A 26,212-nucleotide genomic window follows, 5' to 3' on the forward strand; every position below is an offset into this window, starting at 1 on the left:
GGGAGTGACGTCGTCGTCCTGGAGAACGTGGGAGTGAGGTCGTCGTCTTGGAGAACGTGGGAGTGACGTCGTTGTTCTTGCCTCCAGTTGTTCATCTCAGCGCACGCATCCCGATTCTTCGTTCGGGAAGGACGCCATGTGTACCTGACATGTCTGGTTGTGAATAGGACATAATTTCAGGGACCGGGAGCACTCTCACTTCCCAAACTTCTCTGACGGCTGATCAGAGTCTAGGATGCCGCCATTTAAGCCCGTCACCTTCTCACAGGCCTTGTCCCTTACTGAAAGGCAGAAGCCTCTGGGGGCATGGCTCCGTCATACCTTCCCTGTCCTTTCCTGAGAAGTTTCAGTAGGGAGGAAAAGTGAGAGTGTAGCAACCTGAGAGGAGGAAGCCCGTGGACAGGAGGACCGAGCCGAGAGGAGGCTCACTGGCCCCCTGACAGAAGGTTTCCTGGGATCAGATCTGCCCAGGTGAGGTGCCATGTCCCCGAGCCCGCCCCACCCACCCTGCCCTGGTTGGACAGCTGCCACCATAAGAACAGAGGTGACTCAAATTGGGGACTCTTGGTAACGGTGGCCTGGAGGGACCCCCTTCTTGAGACACCCGCTCAACTTTTTAGCAAAGCCACATTTACTGAGCAGCTGACTATGTCCTGGGAACACGCAGGTGGTCCAGCCCAGTTCCCAAGCCTTCTGACGTTCCTGGGAAAAAAACCACCACAGAGACATGGTTGCTGGGGAGGAGTGGGGAAGCACGAGAGCTGTGAGGTGCTTTTAGCATTTCTGTTTTTCGTTGTTTATTATTTTTAAAGTGTGCACGAAAGTAGAAGCAACAGTGTCATGAACTCCCCCCAGCTATCATCCAGCTGTAACCATTTTATTAATATTTATTAATATTAATATTGTGTCATCTAATCTAACTCTTCCACATTTTTTGACAGAATATTTTAACACATATTCAAGGTGTCATGCATTTTACCCATAAATACTTCTGTGTGCATCTCCAACATGAACTTAAAAAAAAAAACAGACACGGCCGGGCGCGGTGGCTCAAGCCTGTAATCCCAGCACTTTGGGAGGCTGAGGCTGGTGGATCGCGAGGTCAGGAGATTGAGACTATCCTGGTTAATGCAGTGACACCCCGTCTCTACTAAAAATACAAAAAATGAGCTGGGTGCGGTGGCGGGCGCCTGTAGTCCCAGCTACTCGGGAGGCTGAGTCAGGAGAATGGTGTAAACCCGGGAGACGGAGCTTGCAGTGAGCGGAGATCTGGCCACTGCGCTCCAGCCTGGGTGACAAAGCAAGACTCCGTCTCAAAAAAAAAAAAAAAAAAAACAGACACAAAGTCTCACTTTTTTGCCCAGGCTGGAGTGCTGTGGTACAGTCATACTCACTGTAACCTCCAACTCCTTGGGCTCAAGCAATCCTCCTACCTCAGCCTTCCCAGTAGCTGAAGACCACAGGCGCGCACCAGGACACCCAGTTAATTTTATTTTATTTATTTATTTATTTTTTTAGAGAGAGACAAGGTCTAGCTATGTTGCCCAGCCTGGTCTCAAACTCCTAAGCTCAAACAATCTTCTCTCCTTAGCCTCCCAAGATGCTAGGACTGAAGGCCTGAGCTACTGTGCCCCTCCATGAGCATTTTGTAATACCCGCCACAGCATCAAAATCTGTCCAGGATACACAGCACCTCACTCCTGGCCCTTGGGACATCACCAGCCCCCAGAACGGATCCCTCCATCCTACACCTCTAGGAGTCTTGCCGTGTGGCCGTGACATGCTAGGCGGTTCAGACTTGAGCTGCCCAGGAGCCCCCCACTGTCCATTCCTGGGCCCCACCCAAGTTTGGCCGGGTGACTCCACCACTCCTCAGAGGGGCTGACCACCTTTCCCCGCTGAGTCCTTCCTCCTCTCTGTCTTGTCCTTGCAGATTGAAATGCTAGAACATAAGTACGGGGGTCACCTGGTGTCCCGGCGCGCCGCTTGCACCATCCAAACCGCCTTCCGCCAATACCAGCTCAGCAAGAACTTTGAGAAAATCCGCAACTCGCTTCTGGAGAGCCGCCTGCCACGGCGGATCTCCCTGCGCAAGGTGCGGGCACCCACGGCCGAGAGCCTGGCGGCCGAGAAAGCGCTCATGGAGGGCTACGGCCTCATGGGGCTGCCGCTGGTGCGCTCGCCCTCCCTGCCGCCCACCTTCGCGGGCACCCTCACCGAGCTGGAGGACTCCTTCACCGAGCAGGTGCAGTCCCTGGCCAAGTCCATCGACGACGCGCTCAGCACTTGGAGCCTCAAGACCATGTGCTCCCTGCAGGAGGGTGGCGCTTACCAGCTCCACCAGGCCCTGCAGGCGGCCGCGGGGCCCCCGGGCCTGGAGGGCGAGAGGCGGGAGCCGGAGAGCGCAGGCCCTGGGCCCGGGGATGAGGCCGCGGAGACCCCCGGCCTGCCCCCGGGCCACAGCGGCACCCTCATGATGGCTTTCCGGGACGTCACGGTGCAGATCGCCAACCAGAACATATCCGTCTCCTCCTCCACGGCTCTGTCGGTAGCCAACTGCCTGGGCGCTCAGACGGCCCAGGCCACAGCAGAGCCCACGGCGGGCAAGGCCGAGCAGGGCGAGACCCCTGGGCAGGAGGCCCCGGAGGCCCCCGCTGTGGGCCGGGGGGACGCGTCAGCGGAGGACTCATGCACAGAGGCTGGGGCTAGCGGGGCGGTGGATGAAGCCACAGCAGCCAAAGCAGAGGAGGAGGAAGAGGAGGAGGAGGCGGCAGAAGTGGGGAAAGGGGCCGAGGCTGAGGCAGGCGACTTGGAGCAGCTGAGCAGCAGCAGCGCGTCCACCAAGTCCGCCAAGTCAGGCTCGGAGGTGTCGGCCTCCGCCTCCAAGGATGCCCTGCAGGCCATGATCCTGAGCCTGCCGCGCTACCACTGCCAGAACCCAGCCAGCTGCAAGTCGCCCACGCTCTCCACCGACACCCTGCGCAAGCGACTCTACCGCATCGGCCTCAACCTATTCAACATGTAAGTCAGCCCTGGCCTCCAGCCCGGAGTCCTGGACGTCCTGGGAGGGAGGGAAGGAGGAGGGACACTGCCCCTCCACCAAGCAGGGCACCAGGTGACTGCCCACGTCATCCCAGGGCCCTGCAGGCGCATCTGTGCCTTGCCTCCTCCCTGGGTCATGTTTAGGAAGTAGGCATTTTATTTTTAATCATTCTGAGTTTATTTTAAGAGACATTAAAGGAAAAAAATAACACATCAAACACAGCTTTCACAACTGTTACAGTTTAAGATGAAGCTAGCGTTTGAAAAGTAAGAGAATGTAAAAGAAAAGACAGTATTAAGTAAATAGCAGTCCAGGCGGTTTGAGGATTAAGCAGCAATCATTCGGGTGGAATATGAAGCCAGGGAAAATGCATTAGCTCCCAGCGTTGATGAAATGCGGGGCTGGGTGGGGGAGGGACGAGAGGCGCCTTGTAAGGAATGCCAGCAGAGAGCAGGAGAGGGGAGGGCTACCAGGAAGAGAGAGTGTGAAGCAGGCAGAGGCAGAGTAGAAAGAGAACAGGGGAGAAATGACCGACTGCCATAGCTCAGAGACCCCAATGAGACACAGAATGTATACAGCCGGTCCCAAGCAGAGGAAAGGAAGCACACCTGCCCCTCCCATGGAAATGTCAAGTCCATGAGGTACCCGCCTCCATCCTCCACTCGCCCCTTCATAACCGCAAGCCAAGAGCGTCTTTCTCTGGCCCTAATGCACGTTCATCCATTCATTTGGCTGTCATTTATTGGGTGCCAGGCACTGTGACCACAGAGGTGAGTAGGACACATCCCCTGGCCTCAAGAGGCCTCTATTCTAGAGGAAGTAGCTACTGTTCATAGCTCACGTTACATAAAGCGTCTATAATCTTCCCAGCAGTATCTACACAGAGGTACTACCTTGCTGTTTCGCAGAAAAGGAAGCCGGCTCACACCAGTAAGGCGAGTTGCACACGATGAAATAGCTAGTACTCGGCAGACCTCGGGGAAGGCGGATCTGATGCTAAACCACCCCCACTTCCACAGTGTCACTTCTTCACGCCCATGAAAACTCACACAGATACTCGTCTCCCCCGAGGCAGTAATTCTTAAAACTATCCATAGCGAAGAACCAGTTTTGTTCCCCCACACCCTTCTGAAAATACACTGTGGGCTAATACTTTTGTAAAATACAATGAAAATGAGTTGCTAGAAAAACAATCACATGCCTGGTTGTCCTGGAAATGTTGAAATGCTATGGAAGGTTCTAAGTGCTCACCTTGTGTTTCTGCACTTATCTCCTCCTGGACCGGTGAGAAACAGCTCAGGGAGGAGCATGGCTTCAAAGCTTGCAGAGGAAAGAGGGTGTGGCGGAGGTCCCACCTCTGTTTCTCCCACCCTGTCTCCAGGGTTGGGGCATCTGCAGTGGGGACCTGCATATTGACAACAGGATATGGGTAGGGGAAGGGCAGGCCTGGGGTAAGACCCAGGAGGCAGGGACAGAGAAGGGTCCTCCTCCACCTGCTCTGGAATTCACTTTGTTTGCAGATCTCCCCTGTCCTCCTCCTGGTCACGCACCATCCTCTGCGTGAGGACATTCAGTGGGTTGAGGCTCTGGTGAGAGGTGCTTCCAATGGGGAACTGGATTTCCAAGGAACCTCTGGGCACTTCTATGGGTGGAAGACAGGGAGGAAAGAGTCACGGATGGCTTCAGCTCGCTCTCTACTGCTTCTCCCCACTCTCCCCACCTCCAGAAACCCGGACAAGGGCATCCAGTTCCTGATCTCCCGCGGCTTCATCCCGGACACCCCCATTGGTGTGGCCCATTTCCTCCTCCAGCGAAAGGGCCTCAGCCGCCAGATGATTGGAGAGTTCCTGGGCAACAGCAAGAAGCAGTTCAACCGCGACGTGCTGGAGTGAGTACCCGGCGCTCCGGGCTCCCCCGACTCCTTCCCACACCCCACCTGCCCGGGCTCTCTCCGTGAGCTCCTTGCTGAAATCCTCGCTCCAGTTCTGACAGCTTCCAGCTTCCAGATTGTCCGCAGGAACCAGGATCCCCTCTTTAGCCCATCACCCCAGTGGGCCGGAGCCCTGTCTCCGGTCAGAGTCATTGATTGAGTTCGCTCCAGGCCCGGCTCCATTTGAGGCACCAGGGATACAGAAATGGTCCAAAGAGACAAGAAGCCCTTTCTGTCTGCCACCCTCCAGGGCAGGAGAAACCAGGAAAAGGAAAGGGCTTGTATCAGCTCTGGGGTTCATCTCTGCCTGGTGACGAGCCCCTCGGCCCCCCTCCCCCAGGACCCACCCATTCTCCAAGGTTCATTTTCATATCGCTGGAGGCAAAAATGGGAGGCAGAAAGAAGAAGGGGTTAGACTGAGGGTTTTGGAGCAAGAAAATACGACAATTCCATAAAGATAAGTAAACCAACAAAATCATGACCAAAGAAAGACTGTTTAAAACCAAAGAAAATGGTTTTAAAGTCCAGTCGCAGGGTGGGGACCCCAAGGGGGCTGCCTTTGCCCCCGCTCAGCCTTGATAGTGTGGACAGGCAAAAGTCTCCTCAAACTCACACCTCGTCCAGGATGGCAGGGCGGGGCTGGCGCTCCTCTGAGGCTGAGGGCAGGGCCCCGCAGCTGCTCCTTCCCTGGCACATCGGCTCCAGCCCCTGCCATGCCCCCTGCTCCTTCTGGCTTCCATTAGTTCCCTAGGTTGGCCTCCTTCTTGAAGGTCACCATTCTTAGGGACCCTCCCCCATTTCTCTCTCATCTTTCTCCTTGGGGACAGTCAGCAGACGTGTCTCCCCGGAGGCCCTGGGAGGAGCCATCCCTTTCGTACTGGCCCCTGGAGCAGCAAGGGACTGCCAGAGAGGGTTTGGACGCTGAGGGAGTCACCCACCCAGTGGTCAGCATCCCTGAAGTGGGAGTTCGGAGATTTAGCTTCTATTTATGGTGCTGTCCTGGTGCTGTGTGCCCGCGTGGAGAAGCCCCTGTCCTCTGGGCCTGCGTTTCCCTGCCTGCAGAATGGTGCTGGGTTGTAAGGGCTGGACCCATTGCCCTCTGAAATCCCTGTCACGTTTCTAAATCCACTGATGTGGTGGTTATCTGACTGAGCTCAATGAGTGAGGGCTGGGATCCGCTCAGGGACCTTGAAATCCCTGCACGGCCCTCAGCTGGGCAGAACTGAGCTCCTGCCCTGACTCTTGGTGGCTTTTGACCATGTATCATCCCTCCTGGAGCTGCTGGTGGAGACCCTCTGCGGGCCTCAAAGAGGAAAGAGAGCCAGTGCTAGGCAGTGTCTCCCTGTCACCTCCTTTCTCTTCTCCCTCAGGCTTCCCTTCCCCTCCCCAGCACTACTGTGGGGGACCATGGAGGTGATACTGGGATCCAGGATACACCTGGGTTGCAGAAGGGGAAAGACGGCATTTCCTCACACCCGTCCTTTTCTGTGTCCCCTAGCCGGCTCAGCTCTCTGGCTTTCATGCGCCGTTGTCCCAGTCCATTCCTCCCCAAGCCAGGGTGAGGTGCTGGCCCCGTCGCCCCAGGCACCCCTCCTGTGTGTCTCTGCTCTGGGGGCAGGAGTGACTCTGCTTCACCCACAGGCCCTGACTGTTGTCTGTTCTCTTCTGTCTTTCCCAGTCTCCATGTGGCCCGCGCCCTAAATTCTAACCTGCGAGGCCCACATTGATCTGGAGCGCGGGGAACGCAGTGTTTTCCTGCAGCCCAGGTGGTGCTGAGCGGCACAGTGAAAACCAATTGCCCTCCTCGCTGGAAGACTGGGTGTATGGGCTGTGGGCTGGAGGCCTGGAGCAGTGGCTGCAGCCTGTGCTGAGGAGAGGAGCCGGGCTGGGGGCTGGGCTAACCCCCTTAGGCGGGGATCAGGCTGGGGATGGGTAGGGGCCAGACTCCTGCCTTGGTACACTCTTCCAGTGAGAAGAGGCAGGATGGTGAGATCGGAGAAATAGCTGGACCCAGGCTCTGCTCCTCTGTGCTGTGTGGCTTTGACAGGTCACCTCTCTGGGCCTCGGTGTCCTCATCTGTAAAACGAGAGGGTTGGGCAATGTGATTGCAAAGGTTTCTCCAAGTCCTGAGACTCTACCACCTTTCCCATCTCTTAGTGCATTGGTAGCACTGCCCTGAACACTGGGGCATGCTTTGTCATCCTGCCAGGGCAGTGCTGGGGTGCCAGGGCTCATGGGGGAATGAGTTGGCCGTTTATTATTCATTCAACAAACATCAAGCACTTATTTATTGTGTGTTGAGAATGGGGCCACGCTGGGCACCCGTGTGTGTGTGTGTGTGTGTGTGAAGAAGCGTGGCGCACAGTCTCAGGGAACTTACAGACCTAGGTGTGGATGGGGAGACGTGAGAAGGAGGAGCATGAAAAGAGAGTGAGAAGACCAAGGGGCGTCCAGCCAGAACCCTGGCTTGGGCCGGGTTGAGTGCAGAGCTGAGCCCCGATGTGCCCTGATGAAAGCCGCAAGGCCCTGGCATGCTGACTCAGTGCCACAGAAAGGAGCCCCTCCCCAAAGTCCATAGTTCACCGACTGCCTCGCTTCTCTCTGAGGTGGAGGGGACCCTCTCCTGCAAAGGGCAGGGAGAAGATGGAGAAGCAGGAAGTGGCAGGCACTAGCAGCAGAGGTGGGTGCTGGAGTCTCTGCATTTCCCTGCCACTCTGGCCAGCCAGTCTGGATTTCAGAATCACTGTCTCTTCCTTACTCCCGCCAGAGAAAACACACACATTAGCCAAGTCACCAGGTGCCATTTTGCCCAGGCCTGGAAGGCTTCATTGGGATTCTGTGCAGCTCCCCTGTCCCCGCCTGGTGACATTTAGCGAGTGGCATTCGTTCTGTACAAAGCTGTTTGCTGAATAAAAGGATATAAATCACCCATCCCCTTGGAGACTAAAACAGCCCAAACCACAGCACTCTCCCAAGCAGCAGCCGATGAGAAAGCCTCTCGGAGGGGAAGGGTGCACTTCCCAGCTCTCAGGCCTGCCTGCGGGGAAAGGAAGAGGAGGGAGGCAGCAGCTGCCACCTCGGCTGCTGGTCTGTCTGAGCATCATGAATGCTGTGACATTTGCTTTCAGAATTCGGCCCTCAGCGCTCTTGGAAGCTGACATCTCCATCCTTTCGTGTCTTATTTCCACAGAAGACACATTCCAAGAAGGAATGTATTCTTACCAGGCCTTATCAGATGATAATAATAGAAGCCATTCTGAGCTCAAAGAGCCACACTCACTCCAGTGTTTACCTGCGAAGGTTTTGCATTTGGTTTTTTTGAGACAGAGTCTTGCTCTGTTGCCCAGGCTGGAGTGCGGTGGTGCAATCATGGTTCACTGCAGCCTTAAACTCCTAGGCTCAAGAGAACCTCCCACCACGGCCTCCTGAATAGCTGGCACCACTGGCATGTGCCACCACACCTGGCTAATTTTTTAATATTTTTGTAGCGATGCGGGTCTCACTATGTTGCCCAGGCTGGTCTCAAACTCCCAGCCTCACACAGTGCTCCCACCTCAGCCTCCCAAAATGCTGGGATTACGGGCATGAGCCACTACACCCAGCCTGTTTGTTTTTAAAGGAGAAATCAGCCTCAGTTTCCTCATTAGTAAAATGCTGGTAAGAGTACCTGTCTCAAGTGAGTTAAATGTTTTCAATGTACATGAAGTGCCTGACGCTTAGTAAGTTATCTGTAAATGTTAGCTCTTTCTTTTCTTTCTTTTTTTATTAGAGACACATCTCTCTTTGTCACCAGGGCTACTGGGCAGTGGGATGATCAAAGCTCACTGCAGCTTGAACTCCTGGGCCCAAGTGCTCCTCCTGCCTCAGCCTCCTGAGTAGCTGGGACTACAGGCTAATGTTAGCTATTTCATTATTATCTTTCCTGCTTGAAAGCACAGACATTAGAACGCCCCTTCCCCGCGCACAAGGAACCCTCAAACGTGACTCAAACTCAGGGCTACTAGACAGACAACGAGAACTTGCTGGAACTTCCCGGGCTTTGCTGGGAAGGGGGTCGGCCCAGTCTTGGGAGCAGCCTGCAGCCTGAGGAAGCCCAGTGCAGAAGCTGAGAGTCGTGCGGTGGCAGGCCAGCAGCGGGAGCCAGGCAGCAGCCAGGGTTAGGGTCCTCTAGGGCTGGAAGCCTCTCCCTCTCCGTTTTCACATGGCTGGGGAATTTGGCTCTGCTCTATTTCCTTTCTGAAATGTCCGCTTCAGCAGGTTTGAAGGCCAGTGGATGGGGAATGTTCCATGCTGGCTGTGAGCGGCCTCCTTCTGGCCTGGATGATTTTTCCGGTGTGAATCCCATGCACATGGAGAGCACTGGTGTCCACCATCTCCATGAAATGCAGGAAGGCAGCTTCTGGGGTGAGCTGTCGGAAGAAAGCTTCCTGCGTGTTCTTCCCTCCACTGCATCTGCTCCATCCTTTGTTAAATTCCAAGACATATCAGGGTTTGACGTTCGGGTCAGATTTCATTATTTTATTTCCATGGAAATATGTTGGCCAGAGTATAACAGATTTGTTCTTCTTAGAGGACATTTAGAAATGAAGACAGATTGTCTGTCACATTCAACAGTCTGGAAGGCTCTGGCCTTTCATTGCTAGGAAGAAATCATCTGAGAACATTCTGCCCACACTGCTGTGTGTAATCTCAGTTACCTTATTCCTGAGGAATTCCTATGAGGAAGGGGAGAGCGGGCCCAGGCGGACCTTACGTGTCTGGAGGAGATAAAAAGAGGCCCAGGCAAGCATTGTGGCTCACGCCTGTGGTCCCAGCACTTTGGGAGGTCAAGGCATCAGAGTCACTTGAACCTAGGAGGTTAGGGCTACTGTGAGCTGTTAGGGCACCGCCGCACTCCAGCCTGGGCAAAAGAGACCTCATCTCTACAAAAAAAATGTTTTAAATAGCCAGGTGTGGTGGCGGGCACCTGTGGTCCCAGCTACTCGGGAGGCCAAGGCAGGGGAATCGCTTGAGCCCAGGGGATGGAAGCTACAGTGAGTTGTGACTGTGCCACTGCACTCTAGCCTGGAAGCCTGGACAACAGAGTGGGAGCCTGTCTCAAAAAAGAAGAGAGAGAGAGAGAAAGAGAGAGAGAGAGAAGAGGAGAGAGGAGGAAGGGAGGGCGGGAGGGAGAAAGGAGAGAGAGAGAGACCCAGTGCAGGCAGGCAGGAATAGAAGATTTAGGGTCATTTCCACTGCTTTGAAAATGGTACACTGCCAGCACCAGAAGGCTGGAAGGAGAACATCTTCCAAAGTGGTGTCTTTGGGGTTATGGCCTTGACCCTGCACCTCTCCACTGTTTCCTGCCCCACTCCCCACCACGGATAGACAAGGGATTCTCCCGAACAGTCAACAGTTGTGAGAGTTTAAGACCTATTTACTTCTGTAGCTGGAGATCTTGGGACCTTCAGTCCAGGATTGAGACTCCCTTTGGCCTGGTCACTTTGGCATTTAAATTGGACTGTCATATAAAAATGGACCTACCTGCCACCCAGTCCTTCCCTGACTGCTCAGGCCTTTGCTCTGGAGGACTTAGTCTCCTCTGTGTGACAGCTGTGACTGCAACAGGCCACTCCGACGCGGGCCTTCTAGGAGGGGCTTGCGGGGTGCCAGTGTCTCCAGGGCAGGGCTGTCGTATCTCCAGGAGGGCCGTTTGTGACCAAGCAGGCCATGAAATATAATGCAGCTCACATGTGCGCCACGGTGCTGTTCTGAGAGCCTTACATGCAGAACCTCATTCCATCTTCACAGCGACTCTGGCAGGGAAGCGCGGCTAATCAGTACCAAACAAAGGCACTGAGGAACAGAGAGGTTAGGGAGCTTGCCCACAGTCACAGAGCTAATCAGTGGCTGGGGTCTGAAGCCAGGCACAGCGACTCCATCCCCTGAGCCCTTAACCCTGCACCATCCAGCCGCTGTGCATCATTCCGAGACCCATGTGGTTCGGTTGCTTTTACAGTCCTTGTCAGTACCCCCCCCCCCGCCCCGTGAATCATGACACTGAAGACCCCTTAGACAATCAGCTGGTCCAGCCCTCTCATTTCACCTGGCAGAAACTGAGGCCCTGGGGAAAAGAAATGACTAGTCTCCTGGCCAGCAGCAGAGAAACTGAACAAAATCAGATACTATCCCACCTCTTGCCTTGGCATTATTCGCTCTGCCCCTTATTTGCTATGCCCTGAGCCTCTCGATTTGGGAAGAAAGCAGAGCTGAGAAGCTGATTTGCAAGTCTCAAGAGGTCTGAGCCAGATTTAGCTTCCTCTCTCTGGTGTATGTGTATCTTAAAGGGCCGATGGGTGGCTGTCTAATGATGCAATTCCAGGCAGAATTAGTTGGTGGGGCAGGGAGGGGTCCTGTCCACTGACAGCCAGGTCAGCCCACACCTAATGAAAATGAACACGCAGTTAAGCCCTGTTGTACACCCGGAACTTCACACCCACTGCCTCTTTTAACACTCGTAACAACCCTGCGCGGTAGATATTCTCAGTGTTGTCTCCATTCTCGAGGTGAGGAGATGAGCCACCAGGAGGCTACATGAAGTAACAGCTCCGTGGCCTTCTCTTATTCCACCCACTGCTATTGGCATAGAGCAGTGCTTCTAAACGGGTGGTCCCTGGACCAGCAGCATCAGCTTCACGTGGAAGCTTGTTAGCAATGCAAACACTCAGTTCCCGCTCCAGGCCCGCTGAATCAGACTCTGGGGCTTGGGGCCCAGCACTCCGTGCACTACTAAACCCACCAGGCAATTGCAATGCATGCCTCAGTTTGAGATCCACCAGCAAACGATGCTGCCGAGTCCAGCAAGAGGAAAATCAGCTCCAGGATTCTAAATTGTAAGGGTAGTTTGAACTTAGTTCTTCTGGTACCTGAGTCTCAAGGTGTGAGTGGCAGCCAGGCCTGCCCAGGCCCCCTCAAAAGAGAGTTTCTTCGTCCCCATGACATCACCAGGAACACTGGCAGGTCCTGCATCTGTTTCCTCCTCTTCTATTTTCTTAGCCACGTTGCACTTTTCCAAAACGCCTTGGCCTTTGTTGAGCATGTTATGAGTTCTGACGAACAAAAGAACTCTCTGGAGGAGTGGGCCTTTTTCACTGGATTGTGGAAGCCAAGAACTGGCAAATAAAGCCAGGGTTTCTACATTCCGTGGCAATAGGTGTTTCAGTTTTCCTTCCTAATCCTGAAACCTGGGCTTGGTCTCAGCCAGGAGCACAAGCTCACACACTTTCTCTCAGGCCAGATCTTTGCCGTCTCTTCCAGCCAATTAAAAACCCTTGCTGCTACCATTACCTATTTTCAGCTCCCAACTAGTTCCTTTGTCTGCCAGACACTGTCTTGCTATCACTAAAAAAAAAAGAAGGTTGAGATGATGAAATTCATTTTGATCACAGGCGTGTAGGACGCTTCATTTTCCGACAACACAAACTGATTCCACGCACAGATCAATGTTAACAAGCAATTTTATGCAAGATTGTACCTGTTTCTACAGATACAGGAACATCCATCCTTTTTCCCCAACCCTTGTGAGGTATTTGCTGCAGACCCTGCAGAAGCTCACAGGAAGGAGGGGGAAGCCTGAGCAAAACTGGTACCACTCGTGATCCACACGCCAGTCAGCGGCACCTCCTGAGACAGGTCCAGTCATGCTTGGCTGGAAGCAGTCTAATCGGTGCCAGTTGCTCTAGTTCTCATCACTCACTCACTTGCATGTGCAGGGGGAAGAAGAGGGGGTTTGTGCCCGCCACACTGCCTCATTGCCTGGAGTCTGGAATCCTCGGGGCCATTTGCAAGTCCATCACAGGTCTCGGTGTCAGCTCCGGATAATCTTGGCAGCAAAGCAGGCTGAGTAATCCTGGGCTGTTGGGTAGAACTTCCAAAGTCACAAGCCACTGAGGCTCCTTCTCCAGCTGCCAGCATGCTCGAGGTCATTCCTGGTCATCTCTCACTCACTCACTCATTCATCCCACAAAACAGTGATTGGGTGCCCATATACTAGGGAGGCAGAGATTAAAAGAACTGCCCTGTCTTGAAGGAGCCTGTAGCCTTGTGGGGAAGACAGGCAGGCAAATGTTATGACACGGGGAGATACACGCAATGGTGAACAGAAGGTGGGTTCTGGGGACAACAGAGGTCAGGGAAGACTCCTAGAGAGAATGAGAGCCAAACAGAGACCTGCAGGGTTGGGGCTGGGCGGCAGGAAGAAAAGCAGCATGCACCAAAATGGGAGCATGAGAGCCAGGCTGCAGGAGGGGACCACGCTGGGGAAGGGGCGAGAGAAGCTGGAAGCAGACAGGGCCTTCTTTGCTTTGCTAAGGAACTTGGGTTTCATACTAGGGATGTGGGAAGCCCTGGAGGAAATGTGAGCAGGGTCATGAGCCACGGTACCAAATGAGCAGCCTAGGATGGCTCTGAAGACGGTTTGGAGGCAGGGAGACTGGTGAGGAGGCTACTGCTGTTAACAGCCATGGTGAGAAAGGATGAAGCCCTAAGCTGCGGCTGTGGGCATGGGGAGGGGAGAAGTTGGCAGAGCCCAGGGCCGTGGAGAAGCAGCAAGGCCATGGCCAGTGTGGGAGGGAGCCAGGTGGCCAGCGCACAGCCAGTGGTCTCCGAGCTGATGAGAATTCAGAATATGCATGTGCTTCAGGCCCCCTGTGTTGGTGCTCCATCTACCAAATAAACATGTATAGATTTTCAGTTTCAGGGGCAGGGAGATGCCAGATTCAGGGACATGTCATCTGAAGAATCTATCAAACTAGACATTGTCAAATATTTACTCAAGCAAGTTAAACTGTTAGCTATCTAGGGCCACTGGAATGGAGGCAGCCACTAGAATGGGGGCAGCCACCGGGACAGTGGTTGTTGAGAGGGGGGTGGGGCCCAGTTTCAGGTCAGTGAGGAGGGGCAGCTGCAATGGATGAGAGGCACCTCTGGAGGAAAGAGTCAGTCCACCTGGGGAGGGAGGATGATGGAAGCCAAGAAGATGGTGTTTCCAGAAGGGAGCAATTAACCAGGTCGATGCTGCCAAGAGGCTGGGATGAGGACAGAGAGAGGCCGTTGGATGTGGCCACGTAGCAGCCAGCAGTGGCCGTGACAAGGGAAGTGTTCATGGGATCCTGGGATTGGATGCTTGAGTGGAGCAGGTTGAAGAGTGAATGGAGATGAGGAGGTGGAGGCAGCAGAGGACAGAAAAGAGGCAGTGACTAGAGAGCAATGAGGGCTCAAGGCAGGGTTTTCATTTGTAAGACGGAAAAGACAAGCTCCTGAGCATGATTCAGTGCGGGGGGGCATGGTGGCTTGACTGAAAGAACCCCTCAAACTTCACGTGCCCCAGGCTGAAGACCCTGTCTGTCCTCCAGCACGTGTCTGCACCGAGATGCACTCACACTGGAGAACGGAACCTCCAGGCGTCCGGGTGCTCCGGCCAGAGCTCCAGGATGCACCAGGGATGCCTCCCTTCCCTCACTTCCCACATTCCCTGCATCTCGAGTCCCATCTGTCCTTCCTCTAAGATGCAGCGAGATCGTTCATCCAGTTTGCTTCCCCTGCTCCGGCCTTAGTCCCAGCCCCATTATCTCCAGCTTGGACCTCCGCAGTAGCATCCTACCTGGGCCCCTGCTTCTGTCTTGTTTCCTGCCCCGCTGCCATTCATTTTCTCCCCAAGAGCCAGAGAAATCTTCTTAGAACAAACAGGACCCTGTCACTCCTCTGATCACAACCCTCTATTATGTCCCAGTGCATTCAGGATAAATCCCCAAATCCTTCTCATGACTCACAAAGCTGACGGATCGAGCCCTGCCTGCCTGCCCAGGCCCACAGTCACCATCCTCCCTATTACTGTCTGCATTGCAACCTTGTGAACCCTGCCTAGGTCCTTGAAAGCTCCTCCCCGCCACAAGCCTTTGCATATGCCTCCTCCCTTAGCCCACCTGAAAGCTCTCCCCTCTCTCCTTCGGCCACCTCCTACTCATCTTTCAGGTCTCAACTTAAATGCCATGTCCCCAAAGAGGCCTTTCCAGACATACAGTATGAAATACATCTCCTTTGTCCTCTCCTGGAACCCTGTCGTTTCCCTACGTAGAACTTGTCATCACTATGAGCAAAGAATTACTTTTGATTCTGTATTTATTGCCTGTCTCTCCCACCAAGACAGACTATGTTGCTTGTCACTTACACCAGCTCCTTAGCACAACCTTGCACACGGGAGCCATTCAGTGTGTGTTGCTGAAAGAGTCAGCCAGCCACTGCCACGGGGCGCAAAAGGCACCAGAAAGGGGAAGGCAGAAGGTCAGGGATATGGGCCCCTGCTGTGCCCAGGCCAGCTCTGAACCTGCAGGGTGACCACAGAGCCCCTGTGCTGACTGCCCACGCATGCACCAATAGGCATGCCTGGTTAACTGTGTCCACGTGTTTCCCCTTGGCCTCTCACAGGTCCCCACCAAGCCATTTGGGTACGATCACAGCCCCTAGGAAGACATACATTAGTGCCAGCCACTGAGCAGCAGAGAGCCAGGGAGGGGTGGGGGAGAGGAGGGCACAGGGGGCCACCTGCCCCAGGAGATGTCAGCAAGGAATGAGATGTGTGCAGTCCCCCTGCAGGGCTGGCTCTCTCGTGTACTTCAGTCTCATATGTAATTTTAAAAAATGGAATAGTGGTTCATATTGCCCAAGCTTGAGAAGATGAAGTCATTGCACACGTAGTGAAGCACTTAGAGCCATACTCAGTACAGAGAACTCGGAGGGAGCTCCCCGCACTGGATTAAGGGACCTCCCTGCCATGCCGTGCACACGCAGGAGTGAAGAGAAGGGAGCCCAGTGGGGCAGGGAGAGGCCTCACAAGACTAGGAAGCTGAAAGCCGGCTCTTCCTAGCTGTGGGGGCATAGGGCAAGCCCTACGCAGCCTTAGTTTTGTCTTCTGTAAAATGGGGAGATGATACACCAGAAAAGACCACCCGAGAATGGGTGGTGCTCTTTACTTAAAGATGACCGATGAGGAGAGAAGACTCCAGGCCACCCTGGGTGGAGGCTGCAGGATGGATTTGGTAAACTGCCCACACTCAGCTCTCCAAGAGGATTCCAGGGCAGCACAGAAGGCTGGAAAGTGGGGATTAGGAGTGCTGGTAGACGCTGGAAAAGAAGAGAAGCAACAGGGCAGAGAGTGAGAGAAGGAGAGGGAGAAAAGGAGGGCACGGTGCGGGCAGAAGCTTATGCTCAGGGAGTGAAGAGGAGGCTCATGCTGGAGAGGGCCAAGGCTGATGGGTGCTTCCGGGGGACGGGGACTCTGGAATGAGCAGGGCTTATGGCAGACAGCACAGTCCCACCCCCGGCCACCTTCCCCAGGATGACACAGGCCCTATCAGAAAGGCAAACAGTGACCAGTGATTCCCCCGGAGGACGGCGGGGACGAAGCCACCAGCCAGCCGGAAGTGCTGCTGTGGTCGTCTGCCCCCTGCCGTTGGGAGCATCTGCTTCAGAGATGGCCGGTGCCTCTGGGTCCCTGTCCTGAGAGGCCACCTGGTCCAACCCCCAACTCTCCAGTGAGGAAGTGGCCTCCTCGGGCAGGAGGGTAGAGTGTCCCACCGCTGAGCAGAGCTTCCTCCCTTCCAGCGGGGGCTTTCACAGCCAGAAAATGTCATTTTTTTCCCCAGGGTCTGGGAAACCCAGAATAGCACCTGTTCATGAAACACAGACACCCTGTGGTGGTACATGCAGGGAGGGGAGGAAGGCAGGATGGCCAGTGCACAGCCAGGGGAAGAACCAAATCTGTTCATGCCTCCATGCACCCCTCCCTCACCACCCGCACCGCAAAAGCAGCCCCGACATCCAGGTGGGGACACATGCCCCTAAGGACTGCTGCCCGGTGGCCTGTGAGTTGCCGGATTCACACTGTAAAAGCCACAACGAGGCTTACCCTTGCACTCAGCTCAGCCTTTGGTTTCACAATTTAGGAACAACCTGGAGATCTTGCGGAGAATGCTGATTCCCAGGCCTTGCCCCCAAATATTCTAATTTGCTGGGTCTGGGGTGGGGTCCAGCGAGCTGCATTTTAAATCTTAGGACTCCGCTGTGGGGTCCTGAGAACACACACTGGAAGATGTTGGATGAGAGGCCCCTCCAGCTCCACAGCCCACGTGACCACCCCTGCAACCCTCCCCGCTCTGAGGCCCACGAAGGGTGTATTCAACTCCCGTTATGGGGGCCGACCTTTCAACCTGGCTGCTTCTCCCATCCCAGTCCTTGGCTCTCAGGCTCTCCGCTCACTACCGGGGCTTTTAGCAGCAGCCCTGAGCGAGTGAGCAGCTGCTTGTCACCTGAGTGAAGGGCTGGAAACTAGGCCATCGTGCTTGGCCGGGCAGATCCCACCCTCACCAGCTGCTCCCGCCGCCTCCTACGGAAGCCTGCCCCCACGGTGCCCTGGGCCTCCCGGCACCCCCACCGTTGCAGGGTGAGACCTGGTCCACAGCTCTGGGGCAGAAGGCACTCAGAGAGAGGCTTTTGGAGGAACGTGGATGTGGGAAGCCGGGTGCCAGGACCTCAGGGTTCAGAAACAGGGAAGGGGCGGGGTACATGACAGATGGGGGCAAGTCCTGGGGAGCAGCAGGATGCCACTCAGAGAGACCAAGGGCTTCTTCCTTGGCCTCACAAGAGTCAGCGCCCTGGGCTGAGAGGGTGGGATGTGGTCGCTCCATGCCGCCCCCACCAGTCCGTGGCGCACTTCATCTTCATCTCTACCAGTCTTTTTCTGTCTTTTCCTCTTCCCCTCCTGTCCCTGTCTCTCCTCGTGTCTCTCTGTCTTTCTCCCTTCCTCCCTTGTCTCTGTTTTTCACTTGTTCTTTGTCTCACTCTCCGGTCTCGCTCCCTTTCTGGGATCTCTCTCCTGCCTTTTCCTCCTTGCCTGTCCCTCTGTCTCTCTCTCCTTTCTCTCTCTGTCAGTCTAATTAGACTTTCCTTGACTTCGCTGCCCTATTCCATCTCTCTGGCCCAAACACTCTGACTCCCTTGATGTGTGACCACACTGGTTCACCTCCTCCAGGTTCTGTCTCTGTACCCATCGGACCACAGCCTGTTGGTCACCAGCCCTGGACAGCGTCACTGTGTGGCTCCGTTGTGCCCAGTTGCTGACTCCTGATGGGCTGGGCTATGGGAACACACAGATGTGGCCGCATAGGGCCTTTGGTGCTCACATACGGCTGCAGAGGGTACAGGGTGGAGGTGAGGAGGGTCACTGGGAAATCAGAGTAGCCTCTCACCTGGCTGGCCCTGGAGGCCCCTGTTCCCCAGCTGGCACCTCAACCTCAAATGTCTTGATCCTGGTGCTGCCGATTCTCACCCTTGGGCAAGATGCTGGCCTCCACCCCTAGCCCCACCCTCACCTGCCCACCGTCCTGGCCAGCAAGCCTGAGAGGAGCGGGCTTCGACCAAGCCAAGGACAACTCACAGCCTGAAGATGGCCATAGGCCCTGCCTTTGGGAGGGAGGGGAAAGGAAAGAGAAGGAGAAACTCCCAGCTCCCTCTCGGCACCCCCTCCCTTTCTAAGAGCCTTCGGTGATGCGCTTTCCTCCTTGTTCTCCCCAGAAAACTGTGGGAGAGGCAGAGTCCATGGACCACCAGGTCCTGATCACCACCACTGTTGCGTCTCCCCTTGTTTTCTCCTAAAAACTGACAGCAGAGTTGAGGGTCTCCAAGTCTTCTGGGCAGTGGGCACAGAATGGAAGCTGAGGTCATGGAGGAAGTGGGTCCTGCTCAGAGCTCATGTCACCATCACATGGCCACTCAGCAGGCGTTTTCTGTGCCGTGATGTGCTGGGCAGGCAGGCCAGAGGACCATGGGAACAGAGAGGGACTGCTTGCCGGCAGTGGGCAGTGTTGGGGCAGTGTGCAGGGGCTGTGCCATAGCCGGTGGGAGGAGACTGGGGTGAGTGGGTGTAGAGTGGGCAAACGTCAGCTCCAAGAGCCCAATCTTAACATGCTTGGTCTGCTTCTCCCAAAGGGAAAGCAATGCCCAGGGGACATTGGGTCCTCTGCTTTGCCAGGCCTGGACTCCTGCCTCGCCGCACATGGCCCTGGGGACAGAGCACCCCAAAGGAGGGTGAGGCAGGGTGAGGGGGCTGGGAGGGTTCAGCCTCAGACCCTGCAGTGCAGAGTCCCCTGGATCGGGCTAGACCAGAGGAAGGCGCCTGCTTAGCTGGGAGAACTGGCATGTGACTGCCCACACACACACACGGAAGCTCGGGATGTTCAGAGGCAAACCCCCCAGGGTTGGAGGCAGCATTTCAGAGGGAGCAAGGCCCTTGGGGAGCAGGGACTCCAGTCTTCTCCCTTTTCAGAAGGTCACACAGAGGCCCCAGGAGTGAGTGGGCGAGCCAGAGTCACACCAAGTTCGCAGGAGAGCCAGGACCAGAATCTGGCCTGCGTGTCACGCTGTCCCTTCACGTTAAGCGCATTTGTCATTTACTCTTAAGAGGCCATGCCTCCCACGACAGTCTCCCCTGAGGGCTGGGGCAGTTGGAAGGAACTGGGCTGCAGAAAGCCCCAGGGGCTTGAAGGGCTCTGCTCCTTACTGCTCAGCCTACAGCAGAAGGGACCCAAGGGAGGACTCAGCCACCTCAAGACCCAAATGAGAAAGTGAAATTTAAACCTGGGAGAAACACAGGCTCCTAGCGGTTCTCTGAAAGAACAGAATAAATGTGTTTACTGTATTATTTGTGCTGAAAGCTTTGCTGGGGAATAATCTGAGGCTAAGAAGGAAGGAATTGGGATTTGGAGTCGGAAGATCCGAGTTCAGCCTCCCTCCACCCCTGTGTCCTGGGCCACCAAAGCCTCTCCTGGCCTCAGGGTTTGGGCTCTGAAAGGGCTACTGCGGGAGATGGGAGAAGATGGTCCTCTTGGGGCATTAAAGGGAGAACCCCGGGGGTGAGTAGCCTGAGGGGCCCTGCACCCGTCCTGGCTGGGAACGGAGGCCAGCGGAAATGGGTGTTGGAGGGTGCTTAGGGGGCCGCCTGACCTCACACCCTCCCTGCCTGCCCTCAGCTGCGTGGTGGACGAGATGGACTTCTCCAGCATGGAGCTGGACGAGGCCCTGCGCAAGTTCCAGGCACACATCCGTGTGCAAGGAGAGGCCCAGAAGGTGGAGCGGCTCATCGAGGCCTTCAGGTAAGGCCACTTCCCAGCTCCACTCCCCAACAGACCCCAGGTTGGGGAAGCCGGGCTGCTGTGAGCCTGGGAGACAGGAGATGCTATCAGGAGGGTTGGACACTGGGCCAGAGACAGCCCTTCTGGTGTGGGCAGTATAGGCTGGGGAGGAAGAAGTGAAGGAAAGAAAAGGGACCGATCCCGTGAGCTCCCCAGACTAGAAAGGTGGGGCGTTTGGGGGTGTGGGGAAGAAGACCAGGGTATGGCACAGGTGGTGGTCTCCCTGGACCTAAAGCCTTTGGAGAGTGGGGATACCCCCTGGACACCCCCTCCTTTGTTGGGCCTGGGGGAGGGTGAGCGGGGGCTCAGCGTCTGCTCTGCATCTGACCCGCCCACAGCCAGCGCTACTGCATGTGCAATCCCGAAGTGGTGCAGCAGTTCCACAACCCCGACACCATCTTCATCCTTGCCTTCGCCATCATCCTCCTCAACACCGACATGTACAGCCCCAACATCAAGCCTGACCGGAAGATGATGCTGGAGGACTTCATCCGAAACCTTCGAGGTGAGGAGGTGGGCACCGGGGCAGGAGGGGTAAGGCCATGGCTCAGGCCCGGTCTGTGCAGGGTGCATTCTGTGAGTCTGAGCCCCTATCACAGATCGTCACCTGCTCTCTGGGCCTGGTCACCCATAGCAAGCTGGGAACACTACTTGTGTGCCAGGCGGCTGGGGCGTTTCCAAGAGCCACTGCCACTGCAGAGCAGCAAGCACCCTTGGGCAGTGCCTCTTGCCCTCCATGGAACGTGGTTGGCCTCTAGGCCCGTGACACCAGAGTTGCTGGCTCAAGTGGTGCCAGCCCTTCCCCTCCACAACTTATGAGGAAGGAGCCAGGAACAGGACCTTCAGGTCCTGGGTCCATTCAAGTCAGCCTTGCAGGTAACTTTATGGCACCAGCCGGCAAGTCCTCTCATCGACGCAGTGCGCTGTCTGGCAGGGAGCAAACCAGGACTGGCAGACTGTGACGTGTGCTCAATTGATTTTTTTTTAGCCTTTAAAAGAATCAAAGTTATACATCCTCATAATTTAATAAAGTCAAATAATCCTACAAGGCTTATCATAGAAAAAAATTAGTCCCTGCCCCTCTCACCACTCACCTTCTCCAGAGGCAACCACTTTTGACATTTTTAGCTATTTGCGTTTCTTCTGTATTGATAAACTGCATGCTTATGCTTCTCTGTTATTTTCTATCACTTTTTTTAACTGGCATAAAGCCCAGACTGTGAGTGTGTGCGCCTGAAATTTGATGAATGTGTATGTTCGTGTGCATTTATGCCATCACACCCAGATCCTGATCTGGATCACTTTCACCTGCCCAGAATGTTCTCTCCTGTCCCATCCCAGTCAATACCTTTGCCCAAGAGTAACAACTATTCTGCCTTTTATCACCATTGACGAGTCCTGCCAGTCCTTCAACTTCATCTAAATAGGGCTATACAGTATTTATACTTTGGTATCTCGTCTCTTTTATACACTGCTCCTTGTTAATTATTACTTCTGTCACCCAGGCTGGAGTGCAGTGGTGCAATCTCAGCTCACTGCAACCTCCACCTCCCAGGTTCAAGCAATTCTTGTCCCTCAGCCTCCCAAGTAGCTTGGATTACAGGCGTGCACCATCGCACCCAGCTAATTTTTATATTTTTAGAACAGACGAGGTTTCACCATGTTGACCAGGCTTTTTTTGAACTCCCTACCTCAGGTGATCCACCTGCCTCAGCCTCCCAAAGTGCTGGGATTACAAACATGAGCCACCACACCTGGCCCTTGTTAATTATTTTTATTTTAAGCATTATCTATTAATTCCCCATTATAGAATGTAAGGATTTAGCCGTCTTTCATCCACCTTCCCCGACCCATCCCACTCACGTCAGCGCTCATGTTAAGGCTCTGCACACACACTCCAAAGCTGAGTCTGCAAGTGAGTGCAGAATGATTGCAACTCCCTTCTACCTCTACTTTCCTTGGAGTTAATGCTTCTCTTTCCATTTGCTTAACTCTCTGAGGACCTCCCCTGATTCAGCCCCAGCTTCCTACCCTACGTGTCAAGCTCCTCTCCATACATCCAGACCTGGGAGGTAGTGCAGGAGCGTCATCTTGGGGAGCCTCTGGTCCTGCTACAGTCTGGACAGTGGCGGGGCCAGGGCACAGCCGGCATCCTGGGCCCTCCTTCCCTTGCTCTCATGGTAGATTCCTAGTTCCTGCATGTCAGAGCTTCCTCATTTTTACTTTACTTCCAGAGAAAAGGCCATTTTTGAGAACTTGCATTTCTGAATGTATCTTTTTCTGTCTTTGACCTTGGTTGGGAGTTTGGCTGGGGATAGAATTCCCGCCTCAAAACACGCCAATCAGGATTTCAAAGGCATTGCTCTGTTGTCTTTTAGCTGCCAGTGCTGCTCTGCCCTCCCAGCTGCTGGCCTTTTGTCTGTTACTCTTTCTCTCTCTCTCTCTCTGAAAGCTTGCAGGTTCTTCTGTCTGCCCTTCGTGTTCTGGATTTTCACGATGATGTGCCTTGCTACAGTTCTTCTTTCATCTCTCATGCCCAGGGCTGGATTGGTCCTTTCCATCTAGAAACTCATGTCCTCCAATCATGGAAAGTTTTCTTAAATGTTGTATTTGATCATTTCTGCCCTCCAATTTCTCTGGACTCTCTTTCTTGAACTCCTGTTATTCTGTGGGTAGATCTCCTAGTCTGATCCTCTAACTTTTATAGTTTTCTACCTTCCATCTTTGTTTACTTCGTTCATTTTCTGGAAAATGTCCCTCAGTGCCATCTTTCATGTCTCCTACCAAGTTGTTCATTCCTGCTGTCATATTTTTCATTCTCAATAGCTCTCTTTTGTCCTCTCAGTGTTCCTCTTTTATAGCATTTTATTCTCACTTTGTAGATCCAATATCTTCTCCCATCTCTGTGAAGATATTAATATTGGTTTGTTTGTTTGTTTGAGTTTCTCCCTGCTTGCCTCTATTTCTTCTGGAGTTCTTTTTCTGTTTTTCCCCATATTTCTTTCTCTTTCCTGGTATAGACTTTCCAAATACAGTTGATGAAATCTGGTTGTTCATTCATATTTAAAGTGAGACACCAGAAAGCTGGTGAATAACTCTGTGAACACAGGTGGGGGCCACTGGCTGGTGGGCTTTCTTGTAGGGTGATTTAGTTAAGCCATTTCATTGGGAGACCCCCCACTGCAGTATCTGGAGACATTTTTTTCTTGTTCTGCCTGATACCCAGAAGATAAATGTCCAATCTGTTACCCAGAATGTATGATTCTGGCTGCCAGAGTTCTAAGATCTTTAAGTGGGAAGTGGGGTTGAGGGTTAATATACAGATATCAACTTCATCCCCCACTTTTCAGCAGAGTCCCACCCTTGGCTGGATGTGGGGTCCCTCAGCCCAGAGTTCTGGAGAATGGACTCCTAGTCTTCTGCTGGAGTGAGGAGGGGACACGGAAGCACAGCAGCTTTCTAACCCATTTTCAACCTGTTTTCCTATTTCCAGCCCACCTTCACCTTCGCTTTTAGGAGATGCTGTTACACCAGCTCTAAGCCGTTTGGTGGCTGTGTGGTGTTCGAGCGGCTTCTAGCCTCTCTGCTGGTCTAGGTTTCAGCTTTCTCAGGTTTGCTAAATCCATCCACTTAGTTATCCACTTTCCAGGTCCTGGGACACCTGTGCCTTTGTTCCTGTTCTGTCTTTGTGGGTTTATGCTTTTCTACAAGATTCCTTTCTCCTGAGTGTTCAGAAGCAGCAGAGGCATGCAGCCTGCCACCTTGAACTGGAGGCATCCATATACTCAGCCTTTCTCCTTGCTTTTTCTTACCCACAGCCTGATTTCCTTCAGGCTCCTTGGCTGCTGCATGGCTCATTTGCCTGACTTTAAGAACCAAGATCAGATGTGGAATAAGCCAGAACAGGCAGGGAGCTGTGCAGAGAAGGCATGGTGTCCTTTCAGTAGCTGGGAACACTCCTTTGAGAGATGCTTGCCAAAGTTGCTTTATTTTTAATTTTTCCATCATAAAAGAAGCATATAGTCATTAAAGAAAGATTTGGAAATAGTAGAAAGAAGATATTTTAATTGCCTGTTTCTCCAAAAGAAATGTGTTTGCTTTTTGGCATATTTCCTGCCAGTGTTTTTTTGTTGCCAGAGTTTTATCATTACTATAAAGCAGGAGGTGGAACAGGGGTGTCCTCGCCTGCATTGCTATTGGGTCTGCCTGCTCCCCCACTGCTCCCCCACTGCTCCCAGTGAGGGAGGAATCCCTTCAAAGACTAAGCCCTCAACTCCATGCTTCCCACTGGAGAGGAAGGGAGAACCCAGGAGGAGGAAGATCCAAAAGAGAATGAAACAGAACCTCCTTGTGATGCTAGAGTGGTGGGGCGGAGGTGGGGGATGAGACAAACACAAGGAAGACGATAGAACTGCAGAGGCACAGAGGGTTGGCAGGAACATGGAGGCTGTATTTGGCCATCGGGAAAGAGGCCTGGGAGGTGGGCGCAAAGACTCTGCTTGAGGAACATCAGGAGGTGAGGCAGGAAATGTGTGTTGGGGCCGTATCATATCATTAGTTTTGGTGCCTGGCTGAGGAACTTGTTCCTAATTGAATGGGTATGAGGCACCAGGCATTAAAGGCATGGCAAAAATCAAGGCCACCCCCAGGGAGCTCCAGGCTGGATGGGGGTCTCTTCTGTCTGGCTCCAGCGCTCTGACACCCTCCCTCCCAACCCCTCCACCACCCCTGCCCACTCCACGTTGTTAGGTGTGGACGATGGCGCTGACATCCCCAGGGAGCTGGTGGTAGGCATCTATGAGAGGATACAGCAGAAGGAGCTCAAGTCCAATGAGGACCACGTCACGTACGTCACCAAGGTGGAGAAGTCCATCGTGGGCATGAAGACAGTGAGTGTCCACAAGCCACCTATCTTCCGTCTCCTTTCCTTCCTTCTTTCCTGGCATCTCTTCCCATTCTCCTCCTTAGCTTTCCAAAACTCTTTTTTCGTATTCATTCACATAATAGTTATGGAGTAGCTACTGTGTGCCAGACACTGCATCTTTTTTTTTTTCTTGCCTAATTTCCTCATTGCCTCTTGCCACCAGATACTGCAGCAGGAGAGTCTGAAATGAGATGTCAAGAAGGACTGCCTGGTGGTCTAGGGTGGAAGCATCTGCGTGGCCAGATGAGATTTAGTCCCTTTCCTAGGACAGCATGACTACCAGGCATTCCTGGATGGTCCTGATGAGTAGAAGGCAGGAAATGGGCTCAATAGGCTCTAGGCTGTGGCATCACCATAGAGGTGCCCTACTGGTAGTGACCTGTGTCCCAGGCAGCATGTTCTAAGCCTGCAATGATTTTTAAAGTGGGCCTTCTCTGTAGGCTACTACACTTTATACTATAAAGGATGTCATGGGGGTTGCAGTTCCCTCTCCTTATATTGTTGGTTCAGGGGACAGTTTGGGAGAGTTTGGAGACCTCTTCTGAGGCTCTGCACTAGGCTCCCTCCACCCAGTCTGTGCAGGGACAGCGTTTTCTGCTTCGAGAGCCTTTATTGCTGAGGTCTTAGGATCTGTCTGGTTGCAAACGACTGGTTTGTCTTACACGCTGGAGCAGACGCCAGGTGTCTCTGTGATCCCTTTGCTCTTGCACACTTGCATCTGTGTAGTAGAGAAAGGGTGGAGGTGTCATATCTGCAGGCTGCTGCCTGGGACAGGGGATGCCCTCAACGTTATAGAGGGAAGCAGGTTGACAGTGGCTGGATTGGAACAGCCTGAAAGCTCTTCTCAATGTCCTTTTCCTGTCCCTCTATCACCTCATTTACTGTGGCTTAGTTGACCCCTTCTCCTCTGGTTGTGCTCCCCAAGAAGCATGACAGGAATGAGCCCTGGGGACAGGGGGTGAGTATGTGAGGGAAAGAGCCTCAGAAGAGGAGAGAGAAGGATGAGAGTCGAGTCCAGGCCCCACCACAGAACCGGAACCCCTCCCCTCCCCCGCCACAGAACCGGAGCCCCTCCCCTCTCCCTCCACAGA

At 53.9% G+C, this 26,212-nt stretch overlaps 2 protein-coding genes across 2 annotated transcripts in view; one reads left to right on the forward strand and one right to left on the reverse strand.

Moving 5' to 3' along the window:
* Positions 1 to 25,666, forward strand: part of IQSEC3 (IQ motif and Sec7 domain ArfGEF 3) — a 95,832-nt gene extending 70,166 nt beyond the window's left edge. Inside the window, exons 4-9 of the mRNA XM_031936249.1 lie at positions 1,934 to 3,021; positions 4,770 to 4,931; positions 20,036 to 20,158; positions 20,536 to 20,702; positions 24,947 to 25,114; positions 25,632 to 25,666. Coding sequence (XP_031792109.1) covers positions 1,934 to 3,021; positions 4,770 to 4,931; positions 20,036 to 20,158; positions 20,536 to 20,702; positions 24,947 to 25,114; positions 25,632 to 25,666 — 1,743 coding nt within the window. The remainder of the gene's footprint in view (positions 1 to 1,933; positions 3,022 to 4,769; positions 4,932 to 20,035; positions 20,159 to 20,535; positions 20,703 to 24,946; positions 25,115 to 25,631) is intronic.
* Positions 25,667 to 25,995: 329 nt separating this feature from the next.
* Positions 25,996 to 26,212, reverse strand: part of LOC111520309 (sodium- and chloride-dependent betaine transporter) — a 53,875-nt gene continuing 53,658 nt past the window's right edge. Inside the window, exon 10 of the mRNA XM_026447796.2 lies at positions 25,996 to 26,066. Coding sequence (XP_026303581.1) covers positions 25,996 to 26,066 — 71 coding nt within the window. The remainder of the gene's footprint in view (positions 26,067 to 26,212) is intronic.

The sequence above is a fragment of the Piliocolobus tephrosceles genome, chromosome 10 (genome assembly GCF_002776525.5).
Source record: "Piliocolobus tephrosceles isolate RC106 chromosome 10, ASM277652v3, whole genome shotgun sequence".
In the NCBI taxonomy this organism is placed as follows: domain Eukaryota; kingdom Metazoa; phylum Chordata; class Mammalia; order Primates; family Cercopithecidae; genus Piliocolobus; species Piliocolobus tephrosceles.